Source organism: Bos mutus, chromosome 12, assembly GCF_027580195.1.
Source record: "Bos mutus isolate GX-2022 chromosome 12, NWIPB_WYAK_1.1, whole genome shotgun sequence".
In the NCBI taxonomy this organism is placed as follows: domain Eukaryota; kingdom Metazoa; phylum Chordata; class Mammalia; order Artiodactyla; family Bovidae; genus Bos; species Bos mutus.
The window spans coordinates 21,550,520-21,572,335 of record NC_091628.1 but is presented as its reverse complement, the minus strand read 5'-3'; the positions used below and the strand labels follow the sequence as shown (position 1 = coordinate 21,572,335).

General features: G+C 46.9%; 1 protein-coding gene and 1 non-coding gene across 3 annotated transcripts in view; both read right to left on the bottom strand.

Moving 5' to 3' along the window:
* Window positions 1–4,421: 4,421 nt before the first annotated feature.
* The window catches only part of THSD1 (thrombospondin type 1 domain containing 1), a 28,340-nt gene continuing 10,945 nt past the window's right edge, over window positions 4,422–21,816 (bottom strand). Inside the window, exons 4-5 of one of the 2 annotated variants that reach the window (XM_070380373.1) lie at window positions 11,676–11,834; window positions 4,442–6,390 (exon numbers count right to left, since the gene is read on the bottom strand). In XM_070380373.1, the coding sequence (XP_070236474.1) occupies window positions 5,024–6,390; window positions 11,676–11,834 (1,526 nt within the window). In that variant the 3' untranslated portion in view covers window positions 4,442–5,023. Of the gene's footprint in view, window positions 6,391–11,675; window positions 11,835–21,816 lie in introns of both variants that reach the window. The other variant, XM_070380374.1, reaches the window with a different exon arrangement.
* Window positions 7,835–7,966, bottom strand: LOC138990301 (U8 small nucleolar RNA). Its single transcript, XR_011466414.1, has one exon. It is a non-coding gene; the product is annotated as a U8 small nucleolar RNA (small nucleolar RNA).

Below are 21,816 nucleotides of genomic sequence, written 5' to 3'. Positions count from 1 at the left end.
CAGCTCCCAGTCTTGTTTTTGCTGACTGTATAGAGCTTCTCCATCTTTGGCTGCAAAGAATATAATCAATCTGATTTCGGTGTTGAGCATCTGGTGATGTCCATGTGTAGAGTCTTCTCTTGTGTTGTTGGAAGAGGGTGTTTGCTATGACCAGTGCGTTGTCTTGGCAAAACTCTATTAGCCTTTGCCCTGCTTCATTCTGTATTCCAAGGCCAAATTTGCCTGTTACTCCAGATGTTTCTTGACTTCCTACTTTTGCATTCCAGTCCCCTATAATGAAAAGGACATCTTTTTTGGGTGTTCTAAAAGGTCTTGTAGGTCTTCATAGAACTGTTCAACTTCAGTTTCTTCAGCATTACTGGTTGGGGCATAGACTTGGATTACTGTGATACTGAATGGTTTGCCTTGGAAACAAACAGAGATCATTCTGTCGTTTTTGAGATTGCATCCAAGTACTGCATTTCGGACTCTTTTGTTGACCATGATGGTTACTCCATTTCTTCTGAGGGATTCCTGCCCACAGTAATAGATATAATGGTGATCTGAGTTAAATTCACCCATTCCAGTACATTTTAGTTCACTGATTCCTAGAATGTCGACATTCACTCTTGCCATCTCTTGTTTGACGACTTCCAATTTGCCTTGATTCATGGACCTAACATTCCAGGTTCCTATGCAATATTGCTCTTTACAGCATCAGCCCTTGCTTCTATCACCAGTCACATCCACAACTGGGTATTGTTTTTGCTTTGGCTCCATCCCTTCACTCTTTCTGGAGTTATTTCTCCACTGATCTCCAGTAGCATATTGGGCACCTACCGACCTGGGGAGTTTCTCTTTCAGTATCCTATCATTTTGCCTTTTCATACTGTTCATGGGGTTCTCAAGGCAAGAGTTCTGAAGTGGTTTGCCATTCCCTTCTCCAGTGGACCACATTCTGTCAGACCTCTCCACCATGACCCTCCCGTCTTGGGTGGCCCCACACGACATGGCTTAGTTTCACTGAGTTAGACAAGGCTGTGGTCCATGCGATTAGATTGACTAGTTTTCTGTGATTATGGTTTCTGTGTGTCTGCCCTCTGATGCCCTCTCGCAATACTACTGTACTTGAGTGATAAGTAATTCATTTTGTAGGGTTTTTATTTGATTTTTCTCATATTCCCTGAATTATACATTTCTTCTGGGGTCAGTTTTTCTCTTTTTACTTTTGTCATACTGTTCTCAAATGTTTCATGAATCCAGTTGTCAGGCTCTTCTTATGACTGAGAGAGGGAGAAAGGACACAGTGCATGCGCAGGACGTGCTGAGCGGCAGGCTTCAGTTGAGGGTGAATAGTCCGAGATCTGAGTGCTGAGACTTCTCAAGTGCTGGAATGAGATGGCTTTGTGCCAGGTTACCAACGACAACTACTGCTGTTCAAGTTTCCTTGGAAACAGGCTTCGCTGTCTTTATAAAAGTCCCCTCTGGTCATTGGTTGGTTGGTTGGTTTTGGTTTGGTCTGTGGTTGAACATCCAGTTGCTGGGAGTTCTTGGCACCAGCGCTGAAGAGTAGGAATGGAGGATGACCGTTTCATATAGAGATCTTCACTATTCTTCTGTCTTCTCTTCACTCCAGTGACTTTTCTGAGTCCCCAACCTCAGTGAGGGGCTAGCACAGAGGCAGGGCCCCCATGTTCTGCAAGACCCTCTAAACATATCCTGGGCTAAAGCTTCTTCCATTCCATGTTCTTCCATGTACTTTGTCCTCTAGAAATCCATGTAAATCACTTCATCTCTTATTCTCTCAACTGCTTTTGGTATTGTATGTTTTATATTCGAATCCTAGGAGGGCGAGGAAATAAATATATATACTCAAGTCCCCATCTTGAACCAGGGATGAACATTTCCATTTTACACTGGGAAAAAAAAGAGGTTCGTGTGATTAAGTGACTTACCTAAGATCACACAGCTAGAAAGGGAAGGGCCAGAATTAAACCTGTGTGCTTTCGATTGTGCCAAATACTTCTTTTTGTACAAATCATGACTCAGCTGGTATGACCTGGAGAAACAAGCCCTTACATAATACAATATGTTTAAAATACACTGTCATCTGTGTATAAAAATGACTCATAAACTTCCCGGACTAAAAATTGTACAATTTTTACAAGTTATGTATCTAGAGTAAAATGAAAAAAAATCATAAAAGTAGTAAAACAGCAGTTTGATATTTTGTGGGTCAGTCTGGAGTGGAACAGACCTCGAGGAGAGAAAATTGGGAGGAAGCCTAGTCATCGTTTGGGCGGTAGTGGCAAGGGCTTGGCACACTGAGTGCTCTCAGGTCTATGAAATAAATCCACTTTAGAAGTCACATCTGGGCAGCAATTGACCAAATGAGATGGTGCGGACTCCAGGCAGTGGGGTGAAAAGAAGACTTGCTAGGAAGACAGGGCACCCTGTCCATGTGGAAGCCACTCTCTCCTATACACTCAATACTTACTTACTTGCACAGACACTGCAAAAGGCTCTACAGATGCCTTCATCTTTTGCCAAAGCATTATCCTGAAAAGTTAAGGATTTCTTCATTTTGGAATGCTTCCAGAAATTAAAAACCCCACAGTATCTCACAGGAACCCATCCCATTCGTAATGGTTTAAGATTTAAAGTGTCATAAGAATTGTCCCAATTCAACCACAAATATAGTTTGAGGGCTTTTGAATAGCTGTCATTTATTCAACAAATCTTTATGGAGCTTCTACTCTATGGCAGCCACTGGGGCTAGGACCTAGGGACATTGTGGTGAGGAATAGATTATTTCTAAGGAAGTTAAACACTTCTCCATCAAAGACAGTGCTGAAACATCCAATTTTCTCTTTCTCAGAGACAGAGGCCAAATTAGCTTAATTCTGAAATGTAGAGACTGACCCACAGAAAACTGGGCTAGGTGGTTGGTGAACATATTACATGTGGTTATTAATTCACCGTGACATTAATTTAGATGCGTGATATACAAGGGAAAGACATAAGTTAACAGAAAATCTTTCCATTCACAGTGTTTTCCTCTAATTTTCACCTTCCCCATAGCTGTTTTTATCTCATTCAGATGAAAACAATTTTTTGGAAATCCATCATGAAGTCCAGAACAAGCAAGCACACCCTCTGTTAAAGGCTGGCACATAATCCTGTGAACTCGGAAGGAGAACAGAGCTTTCCAGTAGGACAAACAAAGAAAAGGGAGATTAAGAAGTCTGATTTCCTCTTCTTCCCATCAGTTGTCAGACACCATTGAATAATCAATTTCTCCTGTTCCTGAAAAGTAGATAGCTATTATTAAAGCATTTCCAAAAGGAAATATATTTTGGTTTTTCATTAATAATGGAACAAATGAAGTGGTACTGCGACAAAATAAACTTTTTAAGGTACAGTAATTGCATTTGTGATTTTTACTTTTCCCCATCTAATTGCACTCTCTCCAGTGGTCCCTGAAACCTCGCCAGCAGGCTGACAGCCTGATAAACTCTAAAAGGAAGAAGGAAAACAGAGTCTAAAAGGCAGGGTAGGTGCGGCAGCTAACAAAGGTCAAGATGAACAAAGAAGAAAGTGCAATTACTCAAGTGTATGCAGATAAGGCATCAAGTTCAAGGTCTGAGAGGAAGTACACCAGATTGCAGTGTCCACATGGCACCTGATGACAGTCCAGTAACGGAGCCTAACCTCTAGGTTCTTCTCAAACAGGAGGGAAGGGGGCAAAGCACAACATTTAAAAGAATGACATACTCCGAGGACTGGACACAAACTGATTAGAACCAAATAGGTCCAAGATGGCAGATGAGTCCAGTTCCACTAGACTTTGAGCCTCAGTGTATGCTCACTGTAACACATCAGCATGCTAATGACACACTCACAGGCATGACAGTTCCAAGGCTGATCATAAAGATCAAAATGTGGGTGGTGGCCCAATTTCTGGAAATCCCCGCCTCTTTCCCAAAATAGCTGGAAAACTCCTTCCACTTCTTAGCTTATGAAACGACCCACCCCTATAAAAACTGAGTATCTTTCCAGGTGGCATTAGTGGTAAAGAACCTGTCTGCCAGTGCAAGAGACACAAGAGACATGGGTTCGATCCCTGGGTTGGGAAGATCCCCTGGAGTAGGAGAAGGCAACCCACTCCAGCCTTTTTGCCTGCTAATTTCTATGGACAGAGGAGCCTGGCGGCTACAGTCTATGGGGTGACAAAGAGTCAGACGTGACTGAGTGACAACATGTGTGTTAAGTTGCTTGGTTGTGTCAAACTCTGCAACCCTATGGACTGTAGCCTGCCAGGCTCCGCTGTCCATGGGATTCTCCAGGCAAGAATACTGGAGTGGGTAGTCATTTCCTTCTCCAGGGAATCTTCCCAATGCAGGGATTGAACCCGGGTCTCCTGAATCGCAGGCAGATTCTTTACCGTCTGAGCCACCAGGGAGGCTCAGACATCACCCAATTCTCGCCTGAAAACTATTCTGGAATATCTATGGTATCATTATTTCTAGGTAGCCTAGAAATAGCCATCATTGACAATCAGCCACATATGAAACCTATTTAATTCCGTCTGTGCAGGAATCAAATTCTGAATTATCTATAACTTAATAAATTACAATTCACAGTTGTGTTGGTGAGCTTACTTTGTTCCAGCACCTCTTACATTGAAACACTCAGATGTGTTTCCAGTTGGAAGCTGCCAATGAAGTGTTCATACCATTTCACACTCACATGCTGTATCTTGTCATTTTTGATACTCACATGAGAGACCAAGCCCTGTTTTGCTCTTGTTTAAATTTTATTATCATAGTTAGTAGTGATAAGCTGACAGAAACAGGCTAAGGAAGGGGAAACGTTTGAGATAAATAACTTCTTATGAACTGAAACACACGTGCACACTTGTGAGTTACCACCTCGCCCACATCCTGCCCTGCTGTACTGAAGAGTCCACAGAACACTGTAAGCAGCCGATCCCTGGATCTGGGCCCAGGACCCCGCTGTGGGAAGTCTCCGGGGTGATGTCAGGCTAGATAACCAGCTTCTCCACACTCAGCGTACTTGTGGTTTCATCCTCTTCATTTGACCCAAAGTATCCCGGGAGATCCAGCATCCGCTGCTCTGCCTCGGTGAGGCCGAAGGACGTATTGTCGTAGAAGGCGAACTCCGGGTGGGCGGGGAAGCTCTGACACTTGTCTTTTCTGCCCTGAGAAGGACTCAGAGGGCTGACCCTCTGGTAACCATCTTTGGGCGCCGGCGGGGAAGGCTGCTTCCTTGAGACACTCCTGTGACTGGGGGACGGCCCCCTCCGAGCCCGGGGAGGCTCCGGTCTCTCACCTGCCCCCACGAATCCGGCCTGGCGATCCCCCAGGTCCGGTTTTCTTGGGGGCGGTCCCAGGGAGTGGGGTTTGGGGAGAGGGCTTAAGGGACCACTGGCCCCCGCTGCCCCTGGGCCATGGTCCCGTTTCTCCGGGAACAGGGCAGTGCCTCGACTCGGAGGCCGGCCTCGTTCTCCGGCCTGGTCCCAGGTCCGGGCCCTGGGGCCATGGGCGGGGGTCGGCCGAGGGGTCAGTGTGGACAGGCTCCTCTCCCGGAACGGCCGGGCCTGCCTGGCCTCATGGAAGCTCGCCGTCCTGCGGAAGTGGGACCCCCGGGAGTGGCTCCTCACCTGCGACTTGCGGAGGAGGGTCTGGCTGGGGCTGACGGCGCAGCTGGCCGCCGAGAATGGATGGTCCAGCCGAGAGGGGGGCCTGTCTCCAGCGCCCACCGCGGGGGGGTGCTCCAGGAACGGGGATTTGATACGAAACTTGCCAGCCGCAACTTCCTCGGGGCTCTCGGACCCTCCGGGGGATGCTGCTGCTGCTGCTGCGGCGGCGGCGGCATCGATGGCCGTGTCCGTCAGGGGGCTCTGGGACACGTGGTACACCTTGGTGGTCTCCGTCAGGCCTTTCTTCTTCATCTCCTTCAGCTGCTGCTGGGCCAGGCGGTAGCTGAACAGGGGCGGGATGATCTTCTGGGCGTTGGCCTGGAAGCTCTCGCTCCCCGAGGCCTCGTCATCAGGGGGCGCTGGCACGCTCCGCCGGTAGGTCAGCGGGATGCCTGGGTCCCCGGGGCTCCCCGCCGGCCCATCACCCGCATCCGAGAAGCTGCCGCGCGGCTCGCTCAGCTCACAGATGTTCTCCTCGTCGGAGTTCTTCCGGCAGCCGGGCCCGTGCAGTGAGTTGTGGCGGGCGGGCGTGCTGCACTTGGGGGCGCGGCCCAGCTTCCGCCAGAGCGTGATGAGCACGGTGGCCACGATGATGAACAGGCACAGGGATATGCCAGTGACCGTCACGACGTTGTTGGACTTCACGGGAGCCTGGGGCTGGAGAGGAGATGGGCTGGATGGTTGGAAAGCTACCAAAAAAAAAAAAAAAAGAAACAAATGCATCCTCTGGTATGGTTCTCTCTGCATGGGTCTAAGGTCTCTGGGTGGCTTGCTCTAATTATCTAGCAGTTAAAGTGAAATAAACAAGGACTAGGACTTCTGGTCGTGCATATTTCTACAGACAACTTAAGTCAAACGGAAAAAGAGAGACTGGTAGAAAGAAGTGCGGTGACCAGATGGGCCACATCAGGGTGACTCCTGGGCACATTCAGTGTCTGCTGACACTTGAACCCAAATTTCTACATAGAAGCCTCAGGAGGAGCGTTTCAAGGTAAAAAAATCAAGGTTTTTCACTTAAGGTAAGGTAAATAAGGGTTTCCCCGATGGCTCAGTGGTAAAGAATCTGTGTGCAATGCAAGAGACTTAGGAGATGTGGGTTCAATCCCTAAGTGGGGAAGATCCCCTGGAGGAGGAAACGGCAACCCACTCCAGTATTCTTGCCTGAAAAACTCCTTGGACAGAGGAGCCTGGTGGGCTATAGTCCAAAGGGTTGCAGAGAGTTGGACACAACTGAGCACTGGGCTGCGGCTGCGGCTGTTAAGTTGCTTCAGTTGTGTCCTACTCTGTGCAACCCCATAGATGGCAGCCCACTAGGCTCCCCCATCCCTGGGATTCTCCAGGCAAGACCACTGGAGTGGGTTGCCATTTCCTTCTCCAATGCATGAAAGTAAAAAGTGAAAGTGAAGTCGCTCAGTCGTGTCTGACTCTTTGCGACCCCATGGACTGCAGCCTACCAGGCTCCTCCGTCCATGGGATTTTCCAGGCAAGAGTACTGGAGTGGGGTGCCATCGCCTTCTCCGCAACTGAGCACTAGAGAGAGGTGAACATGGGATATCGACAGTTAAATGTACCTTTGAGATGAATGTTGGAAAATTTTCAGTAACACTTGAAGTGCAAAGTAATTTAGGCAGGTTGCAGCTACATGTGCACATCTCAAGAGAAATTAGTAGGTGAAAATAGGTCTTTTGGCAATATATTACAACTCAATTTTTCTCTCCCGTGTCCGGGAACTGCCTTTCCTAGGTACTGGAGCCTCTGTTTTCCCACTTCTGCTTTCTTAGCTCTCTTATCTCCTCCCTCCCTTCCATGTGGTGCTGATTTTCCTCCTTCTTCCCTGGTCTCTCAGTCTGGTGTGTCCCACGGTCATCAGAATGTTTCACCAAGACTCAGACGCCACTTGGGACCTCAGCCTGTACTGCCGCTAAAGTACCCAGGAACCTGAGACCACCCAGTTCCACCCGGCAGGACCTCTCTTTCAACTCTTAGGCCACTGTCCATCATTTAAGCCCTTCCAGTCACCTGTTCCCTCTTTTTTTTTTAAACTAATTAATGTGGTGTGCTGTGATTCATGGGGTCGCAAAGAGTCGGATATGACTGAGCGACTGAACTGAACTGGACTGAGTTAATGTATGTATCAGGAGCAATCAGGGTCTTGCAAGTTGTGATCATGCAGAGCCATTAATCATGAATCATTCGAGCTCCAATCACCACATTCTATTCTGCCCTCCAAAAGGGGGAACAGGTAAGGATTAGCCTACCAGATGATTTTTTAAATTTATTTTTAATTGGAGGGTAATTGCTTCACCACAACGCTGTGCTGGTTTTGTCCGGTGTCTCTCTTCCTCAGTCTTACCCCCAGCTCCGTGAGTCATCTCCTGGACCCATCCCCAATGCTCCCCTCCCCTTTCCACTGCACCCTATGAGACACCTATAGCCAAAGACCTCACCATCCAGAAACTTTCCACAAAACACTGTTTGTCTCCTTGCCTGACCTGAGGATGGGCCCTCCCGCAGGGCACAGCCTCCTCCACCCACTCTTGGGTGGGAGCTTTGTTAGCAGAGCCAGCGGCAGGGCGTGTCCCTCAGCCTCCTCATCCCTGGCTGCCATCTCAACCAACTCTTTCACCTCCGTGTACAAGTTCTACTCTTCTGATGCCCATGTCCATCCACCCAGACACCCCGCTACCTCTCCTCAACTCTTGTCATCTCCCCACTTCCAGGCAGTCATCAGTCAGCGGTACCCAGGTCCAGTCTCCCTCACCATCCCAGAGCTGGGACCCATCCATGCAGTTGGCAGCAACAGAATCCTAAGTTTCATCGGGATGCTCCCCTCTCCACGCTTGCCACATCCAGACTTGGTAAATCCTCTCCTCTGCATCCCACTGCCTTGGGTCACTGACAAACTCTTTTAACAGGCCTCCCTGCAGCCATTCCTGCCCCTTCTGATTTCTACTCCACACTGCAGCAGAAAGAGCCCTCTACAGCACAGGTCCAATCTTTCAAGGGCCCTCAGGATCTGGCTTGTCCAGCCTCAGTGTGTGTGTGTGTGTGTGTGTTTTGCAACACTATGCGGCTTACAACATCTTAGTTCCCTGACCAGGGATTGAACCCAGGCCCTTGGCAGTGAAAGCACTGAGTCCTAACCACTGGACTGCCAGGGAATCCCCCTGTCCAGCCTCATTTTTATCCCTCCTTCCTGACACTGTCCTCCAGCCACATCAAACTGTTGTCAGTTCTCTGGGTTTCTTAAGGTGCCCATCATTTGCCGAGCTTTCATCATTGCTCCCTTTGCTAAAACTCCCCTTCTCACCTAGTTCACCAGGTGACACTTATTCAGCTTTCAAACTTCAGCTCCCGTATCACTTCTTCCATGAACAGAGGTGTTCCTAGCCTGGATTGTCGCCAAGTATCCATAGCAAGCTGTGGATATCTTCTATTGTACTGGACGCTACACCTGCTTAGCACACCCATGTCTGCTAAGTTACTATATCATACGCCCCTTCCAGACAGAGAGACATGGCTTACCTATATATTTCCAACTCCAGTCAATAACTGGCACAGAGCTGGTACTCAATCAATGTTATATTCAGTAATTGATTCATTATTTTAAAGGTAGTAACAAAATGTTCAACATCCCATCTGATGGAATGTGGGTACATGGCAACTGGATCCACCCACTGCTGCGGCGAACAAGAAGGGCCAAATTAATGTAGAACCTCACTTAGACCTTGGCATAAAAACATCCTTTCAAAACCAAACAGAACTCTAGACTTTCAAACAAGTGAAAACAGTTGCATGATGAAAGACGTGTTTCCTGGATGATCAGGTCTTCGTCTGCAGACATGATCGGCTGCCCCGTCAGTGGCAAACGTACATGACAGACCTCTTAGCTGTCACCTTGGACTCTGGTTGGAATCCTTTAAAACCACAGCTGGAGAAAAGCCCCAGAGGTGCTGACCTCACCCATCTCTGCCTCATCTCGTCTTTCCCTGAAGTGAAGGAGAGCTTCCTGATGCTAAGCAGCCTGCAAACAGGTCTTTACACTTTGAAGGAGTGGAAAACAGCCTAAACCGCAAACAGAAACACTTGGGAGAAATGATCATTTTTATCCACATGAGCATTTATCTGAGGACCACTGATAGTAGAAGCAGGGGTGTCTGTAACACTTACCCTTTTTGCTAATTTATAATGCACAAATTTCTAGTTCCCACCCAGGATTAAAGAGATTAAGATGCCAAAACATGAAATAATACCACAGCCACAAAAACAGACTGCTAATTCCAGGATGCTTTTAGAAAGCTAGACTGACCTGTAATATATAGACGCAAAGTATTCAAGTTAGGGAGCTTAGGGTGAGGCCAGATCTAGTCCCTTGCTTTCTAGCTCTATGGTCTTGGGCAGGTGGCTTATCCTCTCTCTGCTACAAAGTTCATACCGGTATATGGAGATAACGATGGACCGACTTTATACATGCAAGGCACTTAAAAAATGCCTGGCAGCACCAAGCTCTCAAAATCTGAGCCCAGCATAAGAATCCTTGTCTTGTAGAATTATTATGAGTTTTGAGTGAGACATGTAGTAAATGGTTGCTATTGCTGTCGTTGCTAAAGGTGCAGTAGAAGTCAGGGGCAGTTGATTTTTACTTCATTTGAGTATCATGGAACTCTAGATGGAATAGCTTAACACAGCATGCCCTCCCAGAATGAAAAGCAAGAAGTTACACACAAGGAAGGAGCTATGGAGAGTAAGGGGACTTATAAAGCAAAGGATAGATGCAGAAGAAAGCCTTAGAAGACAGTATGAAACACAACTGGAGAAACAGATTTGGGGTGGGGCCCAGAGCTGATGAAAGAGGAGGGGAAAGCTGGGGCCTGGGAGGGAGCCTGTGTCTGAAGCTGTAATAGGAAAATCACAGAAGAGAGAATGGCCTTAGGATGCTGGAATAAAGGGAACAAGGCCTACAGCACGGGCTGCAAAGACGAGACAGCAGGATTTTGGAAGGTCACAGGTGGGGACACCGGTCAAGGTACTGCCAGATGCTGGTGGTTTGCTCAACAAGGTGCTCTGAGATCAAACACAGAAAACATCTAACTCCTCCAGGTCCCAAAGGGACAGGAACCGGGATGGTTTTCAACCTGGAGTTGGAGAATGGAAGAAGTCAGGACTGGAGAGGGGCCTCACCTAAGGGTCAGGACCAGAGCAAAGGCTGGTCAACTAAATGGAGAGCTGGCTGTGTCTCAGATGGGGGATAGTGTGTGCAAAGAGCAAAGATTCCCTTTTACTGTAACCTGTGGGAAATGAATGGGATTCAGCTCCATAAGCTGCGGCAAACCCAGCTGAGTGACCTGAGCACCCCACCACAGACCATCTACATCAAGTCCTCACTGAGCACCTGCTGGTGTGGGCCTTCGAGATGCTCAGGAGGATGAAGGACGGGCCAGTCTCCAGGTGATGGTAACGTGAAACGCCCCACCTTCTCTTCCTGGGCAGGGGAGTAAAGAATAAATATAGGGCCCTTCAGGGGATAAGGCAGGGCGTCTTGCCCCATTTTGGACAATTGATCTATATGGTTCCCTGGGACTTCTTGGAGATGAGGAGGAGAAAAACAATTTTTTAATGTTTCCCCACAGTTTTGATGGAGAGAAGTTAAAGGAGGGAGAAACAGCAAGAAATCTTGGGAAAAAATGATCATCCCTCCCATTTTTTGCATTTTTAAAAATGATTTTGTATGTCTGAACCTTTCATTTAGACCAATGTCCTTGTCATGTTCCCATTTTTGACAGTGTTAAGTCCCCGGTCATCTTGCTGGCAAGCCAGCCCCAGTGTAGACACACTGAGGGGCACAGAGTCTGGACAGTCAGCAGCAGCAACAATGCAGTTAAGTCTACTCCTGAACTCAGACTGGCGACTGCCAGGCAGGCCTGAGTGCAGCAGCCCCTCCAGGAGAGGCTCGGGCGGGAGGATGGATACCTACCAGCACAGTCCTCCAGGGAACACGGGGAGGTCTCCGAGGACATTCCGGGGCAGCCAGGTCGGGAGGGGGAGGAGGTCAGGCACACGCGGCGACGCTCTCTGACACCGTCCCCGCACGAGGCGCTACACTGGCTCCACGGCTGCCACAGCCCCCAAGTTTCTGCAAGGACACCGGCCAGGCTTTTAATACTAACTCACTTGGAGAATCAGAATGTCAGCACACCCAAAGGAAGTGGCAAAACTCAAATCTCAGGCCACGAAAAGTCAGTAACGCAGAACATTCCTAAAGATGGGCAAAGCTGGAATATTGCTGCTACCCTTACGAAAAGGAAAGTGACAATGTGAGTAGCTCACTTGTGTCTGACTCTGTGTGACCCCATGTGCCCACCAGGCTCCTCTGTCCCTGGGATTCTCCAGGCAAGAACACTGGAGTGGGTGGCCATTCCCTTCTCCAGAGGATCTTCCCGACCCAGAGATCAAACCCAAGTTCTCCTGCATTGCAGGCGGATTCTTTACCATCTGAGTCACCAAGGAAGCCTGTATAATTTATAAAATAGCAACCATTCTAGAACCCATCAGACAGCAAAGGTCACAGGACAACCAAATGGCCTGAATTATAAGGAAAGACAGACTCCTCCAAGGAAAGTCAGGATGCAAACATTATTTCCTGGGGCAGACGCCAGGCCTCACACAAACTGGTGAAAAGAAGTCATCTAAAAATGTAATGAAGGGGCTTCCCAGTTGGCTCAGTGGTGAAGAATCCACCTGCCAATGCAGGGTACATGGGTTTGATCCCTGGTCTGGGAAGATCCCACACTAGGCCTGTGAGCCACTACTACTGAGCCCACGTGCTGTAACTACTGAAGCCCGCACGCCCGAGAACCCGTGCTCCACAAGAGAAACCACTACAGTGAGAAGCCCAAGCAGAGCTTACCGCCATTGGAGAAGGTCCACACGCAGCAACGAAGACCCAGCAGGGCCGTAAGTTAATTAATTAAATTAAAAAAAAAATGTAACAAACTATCAGAGGCCTGGTGAAGGCTAATACAGAACCCCTGGGAGCCACACTACCCACGGGAGATTTATACCCACTGGCAGGCTCTTTGCCACCGAGCTCATCAGACGTTCACAAGGAGGTCTGAGGGCAGGTTCAAGACGGGAGAGAACCTCCCTGAGGTGGAGGCCAAGGAGGGGAGGAGCAGCTTGTGGGAAAGCCACAGACAGACCTCATCCAGATCCTCCTCTCCATCTGTCATCAAGAGCCCCAACCAGTAGGGACAGGCCGGGAAACCCCGTCACTCTAAGAGCACCAGCTGAGACCTAGTGCTGCCAAGGAATGGAAGAAGAAGAGAAAGCTTCACCCTTAGAGAGGAGACCCAGGGCCGAGACTAACATGGAGCATCTACCACTGGTGAGGGGCGGCATCATCACAAAGACCCCACGTGGTGATAATGTGAAACACAAATAATCTAAAGACCAACTAAGAGACAAAGACTGTGAGGTTGGATAAAAAAGCATAACCCAGGGACTTCCTGGTGGTCCAGTGGTTAAGATTCCACGCTTTCACTGCAGGGGGCACGAGTTCAATCCCTGATCAGAGAACTAAGACACCTGCATGCTGCCCAGCGTGGCCAAAAAAAAAACTGACACAACTATATGCTGTTTAAAAGAAACACACTTTAAGTATAAATACAGAAACAGGTTCAAAGTAAGAGGATATAAGTTATACTTCATAAACATTAATGAAAAGAAAACTCAGTGGCTACATTAATATCAGACAAAGTAGACTGCAGAACAAGGAGTATTAGAAAGAAAGTGAAGTTGCTCAGTCGTGTCCAACTCTTTGCAACCCCATGGACTGTAGCCTACCAGGCTTCTCCGTCCATGGGATTTTCCAGGCAAGAGTACTGGAGTGGGATGCCATTTCCTTCTCCAGGGGCTCTTCCCAACCCAGGGATCAAACCTGGGTGTTCCGCATTGGAGGCAGACGCTTTTTACCCTCTGAGCCACTAGGGAAGCCTAGACTGCAGAACAAGGAGTATTACCAGGGACGAAGAGAGATGTTTACATAATGATAAAAGGGTCAATTCAGCAAGGAGACCTAACAACCCTAAATAGGGATACACCGAACACCAGAGGGCTTGCAAAAAGTCAAGATATCTGAGTGATTGAGCACGCGTGCACTAACTTCAGAGCTTCAAAATACATACAGAACACATCCAACGCAGTCATTATTGATTGGCAAATGCAACCTTCTTCCCCAAGCATATATGTAATCACTGCCAGATAGAATAATTGAATAACCCCCTATAAATAATTATCCTACGTCCCTTCTCTATCAACACCCATCCAATCCCAAGATCTATCAGGTCATGCCCACACTAGGCACCAAAACATCCTGTGCATAAAAGTCTCTCTTCATCATTACAGACAAAAACTCATCATGCAGTCAAGGGTCTACAAAGCACTACAAAAACATAAGGAGAACATGCAGGGCAGATACATTCTCAGGAGAGCCAAGTGGTGCAATCCTTGGATGAGTCATGGAATATGAGTTCTTTACGGCAATTAAAAGTCTTGGATTTTCACAAGAGTGGGAGCATTACAAACCAGTATCCTGGACCAATGTCAAGTGAGGTGTGGTAATTATGTTCCATCCAGAGTTCCAACTGAACACAATATTGGTTCTGTGTCTCCCAGATTCACACTGCAGCTCCTCAAATGGCTGAACAACAAGCCAGCTTTGTCCTCGAGCTTCAGAGCTGTCCAGACACTAAGCTTCCAATGCTTGTAAAGCTTTGGGAAGCTCCTAGTAAGTCTTTCTGAGCTAAAGTACTGTGATTTATTTCTGAAAAATCTCCTGGGAATTCCACTATTGTGACCTCTAAATGGCAAATTAAGTCAATGTATAGTTTATCCTTCTCTTGTGCTTGTATTAAGACTACAAAAGGTAGACTACAAAAGCCAAGAATCCTTTTGTTATTCTTTCTTAACTCTTCTACTTTATATGCGCTGTTTTCATTTTTAATCTCTAAGTCCCGTCCGACTCTTTTGGGGACGCTATGGACTTGTAGCCTGCCAGGATCCTCTGTCCACGGGATTTCCAGTCAAGGACACTGGAGTAGGTTGCCATTCCCTTCTCCAGGGTATCTTCCCAAACCAGGAATCAAACCCAAATCTCTTGTATTGGCAGGCAGATTCTTTACCATTAAGCCACCAGGGAAGCCCACCCTTTATATTACATAGATATTATTTAAATATATAGTCATATGTCAAACCAAAACCAAAAATTCCATTAGTAGGAACCAGAAAAAAAAAAAATCAAAGTTCTGGTAAAAGCATGAATCTTAATGTCAAAAATCTCATTATGAAATGTGCTTTTTTCCTTTGAAAGTAAAATCAGGACCAGTAGGATCATTAGCCATTAGAAAAAAATAAACATTTAAACTAAGTTTTAGTTCTTAAACTTCTAAACCAAATTAATTGAACAGAAAATAAGAGAAATCACTCAAAGCAATAAACAAATTTAATCAGGCAAAATTTTTAATGCCTTAAATAACTCTATCTGTTCCCTAAAGATTTCTGTTAACACTGAAGAAAATACTTAGCAAAATGGGGACTGACTGGATAGCTATAATAAACGTGGTAGAAATGAAGAGTAAGATGACCAATTTTCTAAATAGTCTTCCTTCATGAATGACAGGCTGTTTGTTTTGTCCTGTTTAGATGTCTGTACATCATACTACATAGCAAACCTGTTTGGCCAGGATAAATGCTTTACAGGCCACTCTATAGGATATTAAATCTGAATGAGCAAAATGTGTTCAGAATAGGAAAAGGGAGATTTGTTTCCACTTCAAGCATATTTGAAGAGTAGGAAATCTTCACATTTGCAAGACATTTTGTCGAGTCTAATGTAACGAAACAAAACATGCTTATAAGAAAATTCAAGAGACTTTAGTGAGTAGCTAAGAGCAGCCGTGGGAGAAAAGACTCTTGGGTCAGCAGTTCAGATTTTCTGAGCCTGACACAGGCTCATTCACATGAGACCACGCATGCTCATACCTGCGCCAGTGGGTTCCCAAGTGGGTAAGATGTCTTCAAGAGGGGGGGCGCAGCACAAGATGAACCAATGAGGTGAGGAGGAAAATACTGGAACTTTTTTTCAAAGAGTTTCCTATTACTTAATATCCAGATTGATAGATGACTGTATGGTAGGCAGCATGTAATATCGGTAATATAGCAAATGCTGGACTGCCCTGGTGGTCCAGTGGTTAAGAATCTACCTGCCAATACAGGGGTCATGGGTTCGATCCTTGGTCCACGAAGATTCCACATGCCACAGGGCAACTAAGCCTGTGTCACACAATTACTGAGGCTGCACCCTAGAGCCTGTGCTCCGCAGGAGGGAAGCCGCTGCAGTGAGAAGCCTGTGCACTGCAACTAGAGAGCAGCCCCTAGGTGCCACAACTAGAGAAAGTCTGCACGTAGCAATGAAGACCTAGCACAGCCAAAAAGAAAGTGCTCAAGCCAGTCTAATCACCAGCAGTTTTTAAGCCATCAACCTAACCTTTCTATGCCTCCCTTTCTTTACCTATACAGTTGACAATAAAATAAACCTAACTCACACAATTATTGTAAGGATTAAATGGGCTAATATTCATAAAGCACCCAAAACAGCTCTTGGTGCCAAGTAATCACTGTATAAATGTGATTATGCCAAATGGTCACATAGGGCATGTCAGCTATTCTTAAAAAATCCCAAAGGAAGAGCAGGAGTTCCGCCAAGTGGAAGGGTTTACTGGTTCCTTCATTGTCAGAGAACTGCAGAGTATTAAAGCATCTAAGGGCCTGCTTATATTAAATCATATTTTCCAGTTTTAGGTAAACTAACTGGATGAGTAGTTTAAAAAGATTCTGGCAAAGAATTAAAGATGAAACAGTAATTAAGCACCTGCAAATAAACAACAATAACAGGAGGACAGTACTCCTGTTCTTGACAAAAGCTCTTGTCCAGTCACACTGGGAATGAAAAACAAGACCAACTAACCAATCAGAGAAAGAAGAAGACAGCCAACAGACTTAAATTATCAAGAAAACTATGTTCTGAATATTTACAATTTTTACTTGTCAAAAACACTATGTGACTCTGAATTTATACCCTCTATCAGTAATTCTCAATTTAGCCCTAAATATATGTATTACATATATATTTGCCTTGAGAAACAGGATCCATTATCCCTTATCTGACACCATTGGGGCAAATGAGCACAGAATTCAGAATTTCTCAATTTAGATTTTTGCATATTACTGCAGCACCTGTGCCTGATATTACTAACACTCCCCTCACAGCATCTCATAACCACACATATAACATTTCTGCAGAGAAACTCATAAACGTTCACACTAAGTAGGATAAATGAAGATCGCAAATAATCATTTTTGACATTATCCTGTTCCTGTAAATTAGTATGTACATGTTTAAGGTCCTAAGACATATTTGGAAAAACAGACAAACATGTCAAACCCATTTTCCCTTTTCAAAAGGAACTAATGGGAAATTCATTGTGCATCAGTGAGTCACAGCTCACGGTGGGCTCAATGAGGGGCGGGGGAGGGGTTCCTGAATGATGCCATTTGGCAACAAGGACAGTCTTTACTGGTCAGAGCCAGCAATTTAAAAGGAAAGGGAAAAGAACTTGATTTATTCATTAACTTTTATACTAGAAACACAAAGGCATCGAGTTTCCATCACTAGCATAAATTTCCTCGACCAGCCAAGCAAAGCCCTGCTGGGTGGCCACACACAAGAGAGAGAATCTGAGGTTTCCAGGATCGTTTAGCCCCTCAAGGTTCTCCTTCCAGCCCTAATGCCCGATTGTGTCTAGTGGCTGCAGCCCCAGAGGGAACCCTGAGCACCCTCAGCCTGGACACAGAGCTCTACTCCCTGTTCTGCCCACCCCCGACCCCAGGGTCTTCCGTCTGCTGCTGGGAGGGACTCAGTCTTTAGGCACCAGTGGAGGAGTCAGCGGGAAGCCCCACAGCTGGGAGAACGAACCAACGTGGAGACCTCCTGCTCCCAAGGTCTTTCATCAAGTGGCCTGAACTCCTCTGCCTGGCCATGGTTTGTTTCCACTGTGTGTGTGCTCAGTCGCTCAGTCGTGTCCAACTCTTTGCAACCCCATGGACTGTAGCCCAGCCTCCTCTGTCTGTGGGATTTCCCAAGCAAGAATACTGGAGTGGGTTGCCATTTCCTTCTCCCCTGACCCAGGGATTGAACCCGAGTCTCTTACGTTTCCTGCAATGGCAGGCAGGTTCTTTACCACTAGGGCCACCTGGGAAGCCCTTGCTTCCATTAAATTCAGTCAATTAAATTTTTTTTTCCTCTCTTAGCAACTTCTTTTGAAACGGCAACCACATCTTGAATGATTAAATTAACATAATTGTTTTTCCACTGACACCTAGCTGAGACCTGTCACAACAGAGTACAACTTTCCCTTTACTAAATATGTACCGAGCACCTGTTAATGTGCCAGGTATATGAAGTGGGCCAAAGATCATAAATAGCTTCATGGCAGCACAAGTCGGCTTTTGTCGCCAAATGAGCTTCTGTAACCTGGAGTTCAGGGAGGTGTGGAAATGTGGGATAAAGACACTGAACAAGCAGTGACCGAGGGATAAATGCCATGAAGGAGGGTCTAAGGATGCTGCGCCAGTTTATACCAGGGAGTTTACCGAGCCTGGGATCAAGGAAGAGTACCCAGGAGGAGACTTGGGGGATGGGTTAATGTAACCAAGTGAAGGTGGGCAGAAGGGTACCCAGTCTCCAGCCCATGGATGGGGACTGTAGGGGGTGGGGGGCAGCTGGCCACGGAGGGAGCATGGATGCTCATCCTCATAGGCGAGGTGTCAAGTGAGGTGACTGACAAGTTTCAAGCAAGAGAATAGCCCTCAGTCGACCTGAATTTTCAATAATCCCTCTCTGGCTGCTTTGAGAGAATGAAGCGGACGAGGGAAAAACAATTAGGGATCTATTAAAAGAGCCCAAGTGGGGGGCTTCCCAGATGGTGCTAGTGGTAAAGAACCCGCCTCCCAGTGCAGGAGATGAGATGTGGGTTCGATCCCGGGGTGGGGAAAATCCCCTGGAGGAGGGCATGGCAACCCACTCCAGCATTCTTGCCTGGAGAATCCCATGGACAGAGGAGCCTGGCGGGCTACAGCCCATGGGGTCACAGGGTTGGACAGGATGGAAGCACCTGAACACACACACACTGGGAACTAAGATCCCACAAGCCGCACAGCACAGCCAAAAACAGAGTCCAGCGGGGAGATGATGGAGGCTTAAAGCAAGGGGTGTCTGTGGAAATGAAGAGACACGGAGAGATTCAGGGATTCTTTGAAGAGACAAAATCCATAGGACCTAGTGATTAGTTCATAGGAGGTGAAGAAGAGGAAGGCTCCTGAGTTTGGGGTTCAAATAATGAAATGGTGGAGTCTCGTACTGAGGAGCAGTGTTGGGGGGTAAGCTGATGAGTCCAATTCCTCGCTGCTTTTGAGGGGCCTGGAAGACATCTGGGGACAACAGCTGTTCAGCTCTTGGATGCAGGTGAGAGACGCTAGCCTGGAGCCATCAGCAACAGGACAGCAATCACCTAGCAACTGTGAGAAGAATGAAAAAACGCAGAGGTTCCGATAGAAGATGCAGAAGGCCAAATAGAAGACTCAGAAGTCCGAGGCTTAAGGGATGCGATGGGTATAGAACAGGCTGGCAAAGGAAGGAAAGCCAGGGAGGTAGGAGGCAAACAAGGCGAGTGTGATGTCACAGAATCAAGGTCAACGAAGACACCGACGAGAAGCATCCCAGGTTTGGGGACCTAGAAGTCATTCACTGGCTGCTTTAATGAGAGCATTTGCAGGGCAGGCGTGAGAGACAGGAGTGGGCTGCAAAGTGAACGGGGGTGAGGAAGTAAACCCCAAAGTACAGGTGCCTTTTTCAAGACCCAGGGCTACACAAGGAAGACGAGAGAAAGACGGTGTGTTCTGGGGAGAATGCAGAGGCGAGGGGCAAGTTTGTTTTGTTCTCAGATGAGACGACTAAGGACATCTCAAAGTGGATGCGGATGAGCCAGTAAAGAAGGGACAGTTAGAGACAGAGGAGAGGAGGGTAATCACGATTAACAGAAGGTTCCAGAGACAGCAGAGGGGCTGGGATCCCCAGGGCAGGGGAGGGCTGACCTCGCACTGGAGGAATGACGCTGCTTCTCTGGGGACAGCAAAGGAGAGGACAGGACGGCTGCCTGCAGGCTTATGGGGATCTCGGTAGGTGAGTGAGAAGGCACACCCCTGATGGCTTCCAGCTGCTCTGTGTGGCTGCGTGAGCTCTGGGGGTGAGGCAGGGGTGGGGGTGAGGACAGGGGAGGGCCAACAGAGCAGAGCAGAACAGCAGGGGCGCGAGCAGGAGGGGGTGGTACGCTGGGTCCGGCAGGAGAGGAGGCACGTGCACCCCTAGCGGCCCTGCTCCGCCTGGGTGCAGAGGGCAGCGGCAGGGGCATCAGGACAACGAGGCAGGGGCGTTTGGGGTATTGGTAGAGGAGTTGTCAAAGGAACAGGCCGCAGAACGTAAGCTAGAGAGGTAACCACAAGCAGGGACGCGCCAGCGGTAGGGACGGAGTCACAAGCATCCCTCAGGAGAAGTAAGCACAACTGCAGCAAGAAACACGTGCGGCACCGAAGATCCTCAGAGGCCTGGGCCATCAGGGGGCACAGGGCCTAGTGGGAAAGTAGATAAGGGAATGTGTATGTATCAGGAACATTTCTGCTGGATTAACCTCTTGCCAAGACCAGGCCTGCACCCAGGAAAAGGGAAAGAAATGCAAAGAGGAGCCTGGGGCCTGGGTGGAACCATAATAACCCTACTTCTTTGTGCAAAGAATTAAGAATCTGAAGACGTTTCTAGAAATCTGGCTGTGAACTCTCACTAAAGAAGCATCATTCTTATAACAAGGGACTCATGACAGCAAAGAGACAACCTTGAAGACACTTTCTAGAAGAAACACAACACTACTCACTACAATTTGGGATTTAGCTGTGAATCCTGACTTGCCATATGATGTAGTAACATAATATTTAAATACATACAAAAGGATGAAACTAGAACATTCTCTAAAACCATACACAAAAATAAACTCAAAATGGATTAAAGACCTAAATGTAAGACAGGCTACTGTAAAATGCTTAGAGGAAAATACAGGCAGAACAGTCTTTGATATAAATTTCAGTAATATCTTTTTGGATCCACCTCCTAGTGTAGTGAAAATATAAACAAAAATAAACAAATGGGACCCAATTAAGCTTAAAAGCTTTTTCACAGCAAAGGAAACCATAAACAAAATGAAAAACAACCCACAGAATGGGAGAAAATATTTGCAAATGAAGCAACTGTCTCCAAAATATACAAATCACTCATGTAGCTCAATATCAAACAAACAACCCAATCAAAAAAGTGGGCAGAAAATCAAAATAGACATTTCTCCGAGGAAGACATAGAGATAACCAATAAACACATGAAAAGATGCTCAATATCACTAATTATTAGAGAAACGCAAACCTAAACTTCAATGAGGTTATCACTTCACACCTGTCAGAATGGTTATCATCAAAAAATCTACAAATAATAAACGCTGGAGAGGGTGCAGGGAAATCCTCCTACACTGTTGGTGGAAACATAAATTAGTACAACCACTAGGGAGAACTGTATGGAGATTCCTTAAAAAACTAAAACTAGAACTACCATGTGACCCAGCAATCACACTCCAGGGCATATATGTGGAGCAAACTATAATTCAAAAGATATATGCACCCCTAAGTTCATGCAGCACTGTTCACAACAGCCAAGACGTGAAAGCAACCTAAATGTCCATCAGCAGAGAGATGAATAAAAAGATGTGCTCATGTAAACCAGCCAGTTCTAAAGAAAATAAACCCTGAATACTCATTGGAAGGACTGATGCTGAAGTTGAAGCTTGGATACTTTGGCCACCTGATGCAAAGAGCCAACTCACTAGAAAAGACCCTGATTCTGGGAATGACTGAAGGTAAAAGGAGAAGGCAGCAGAGGTTGAGATGGTTGGATAGCATCAACA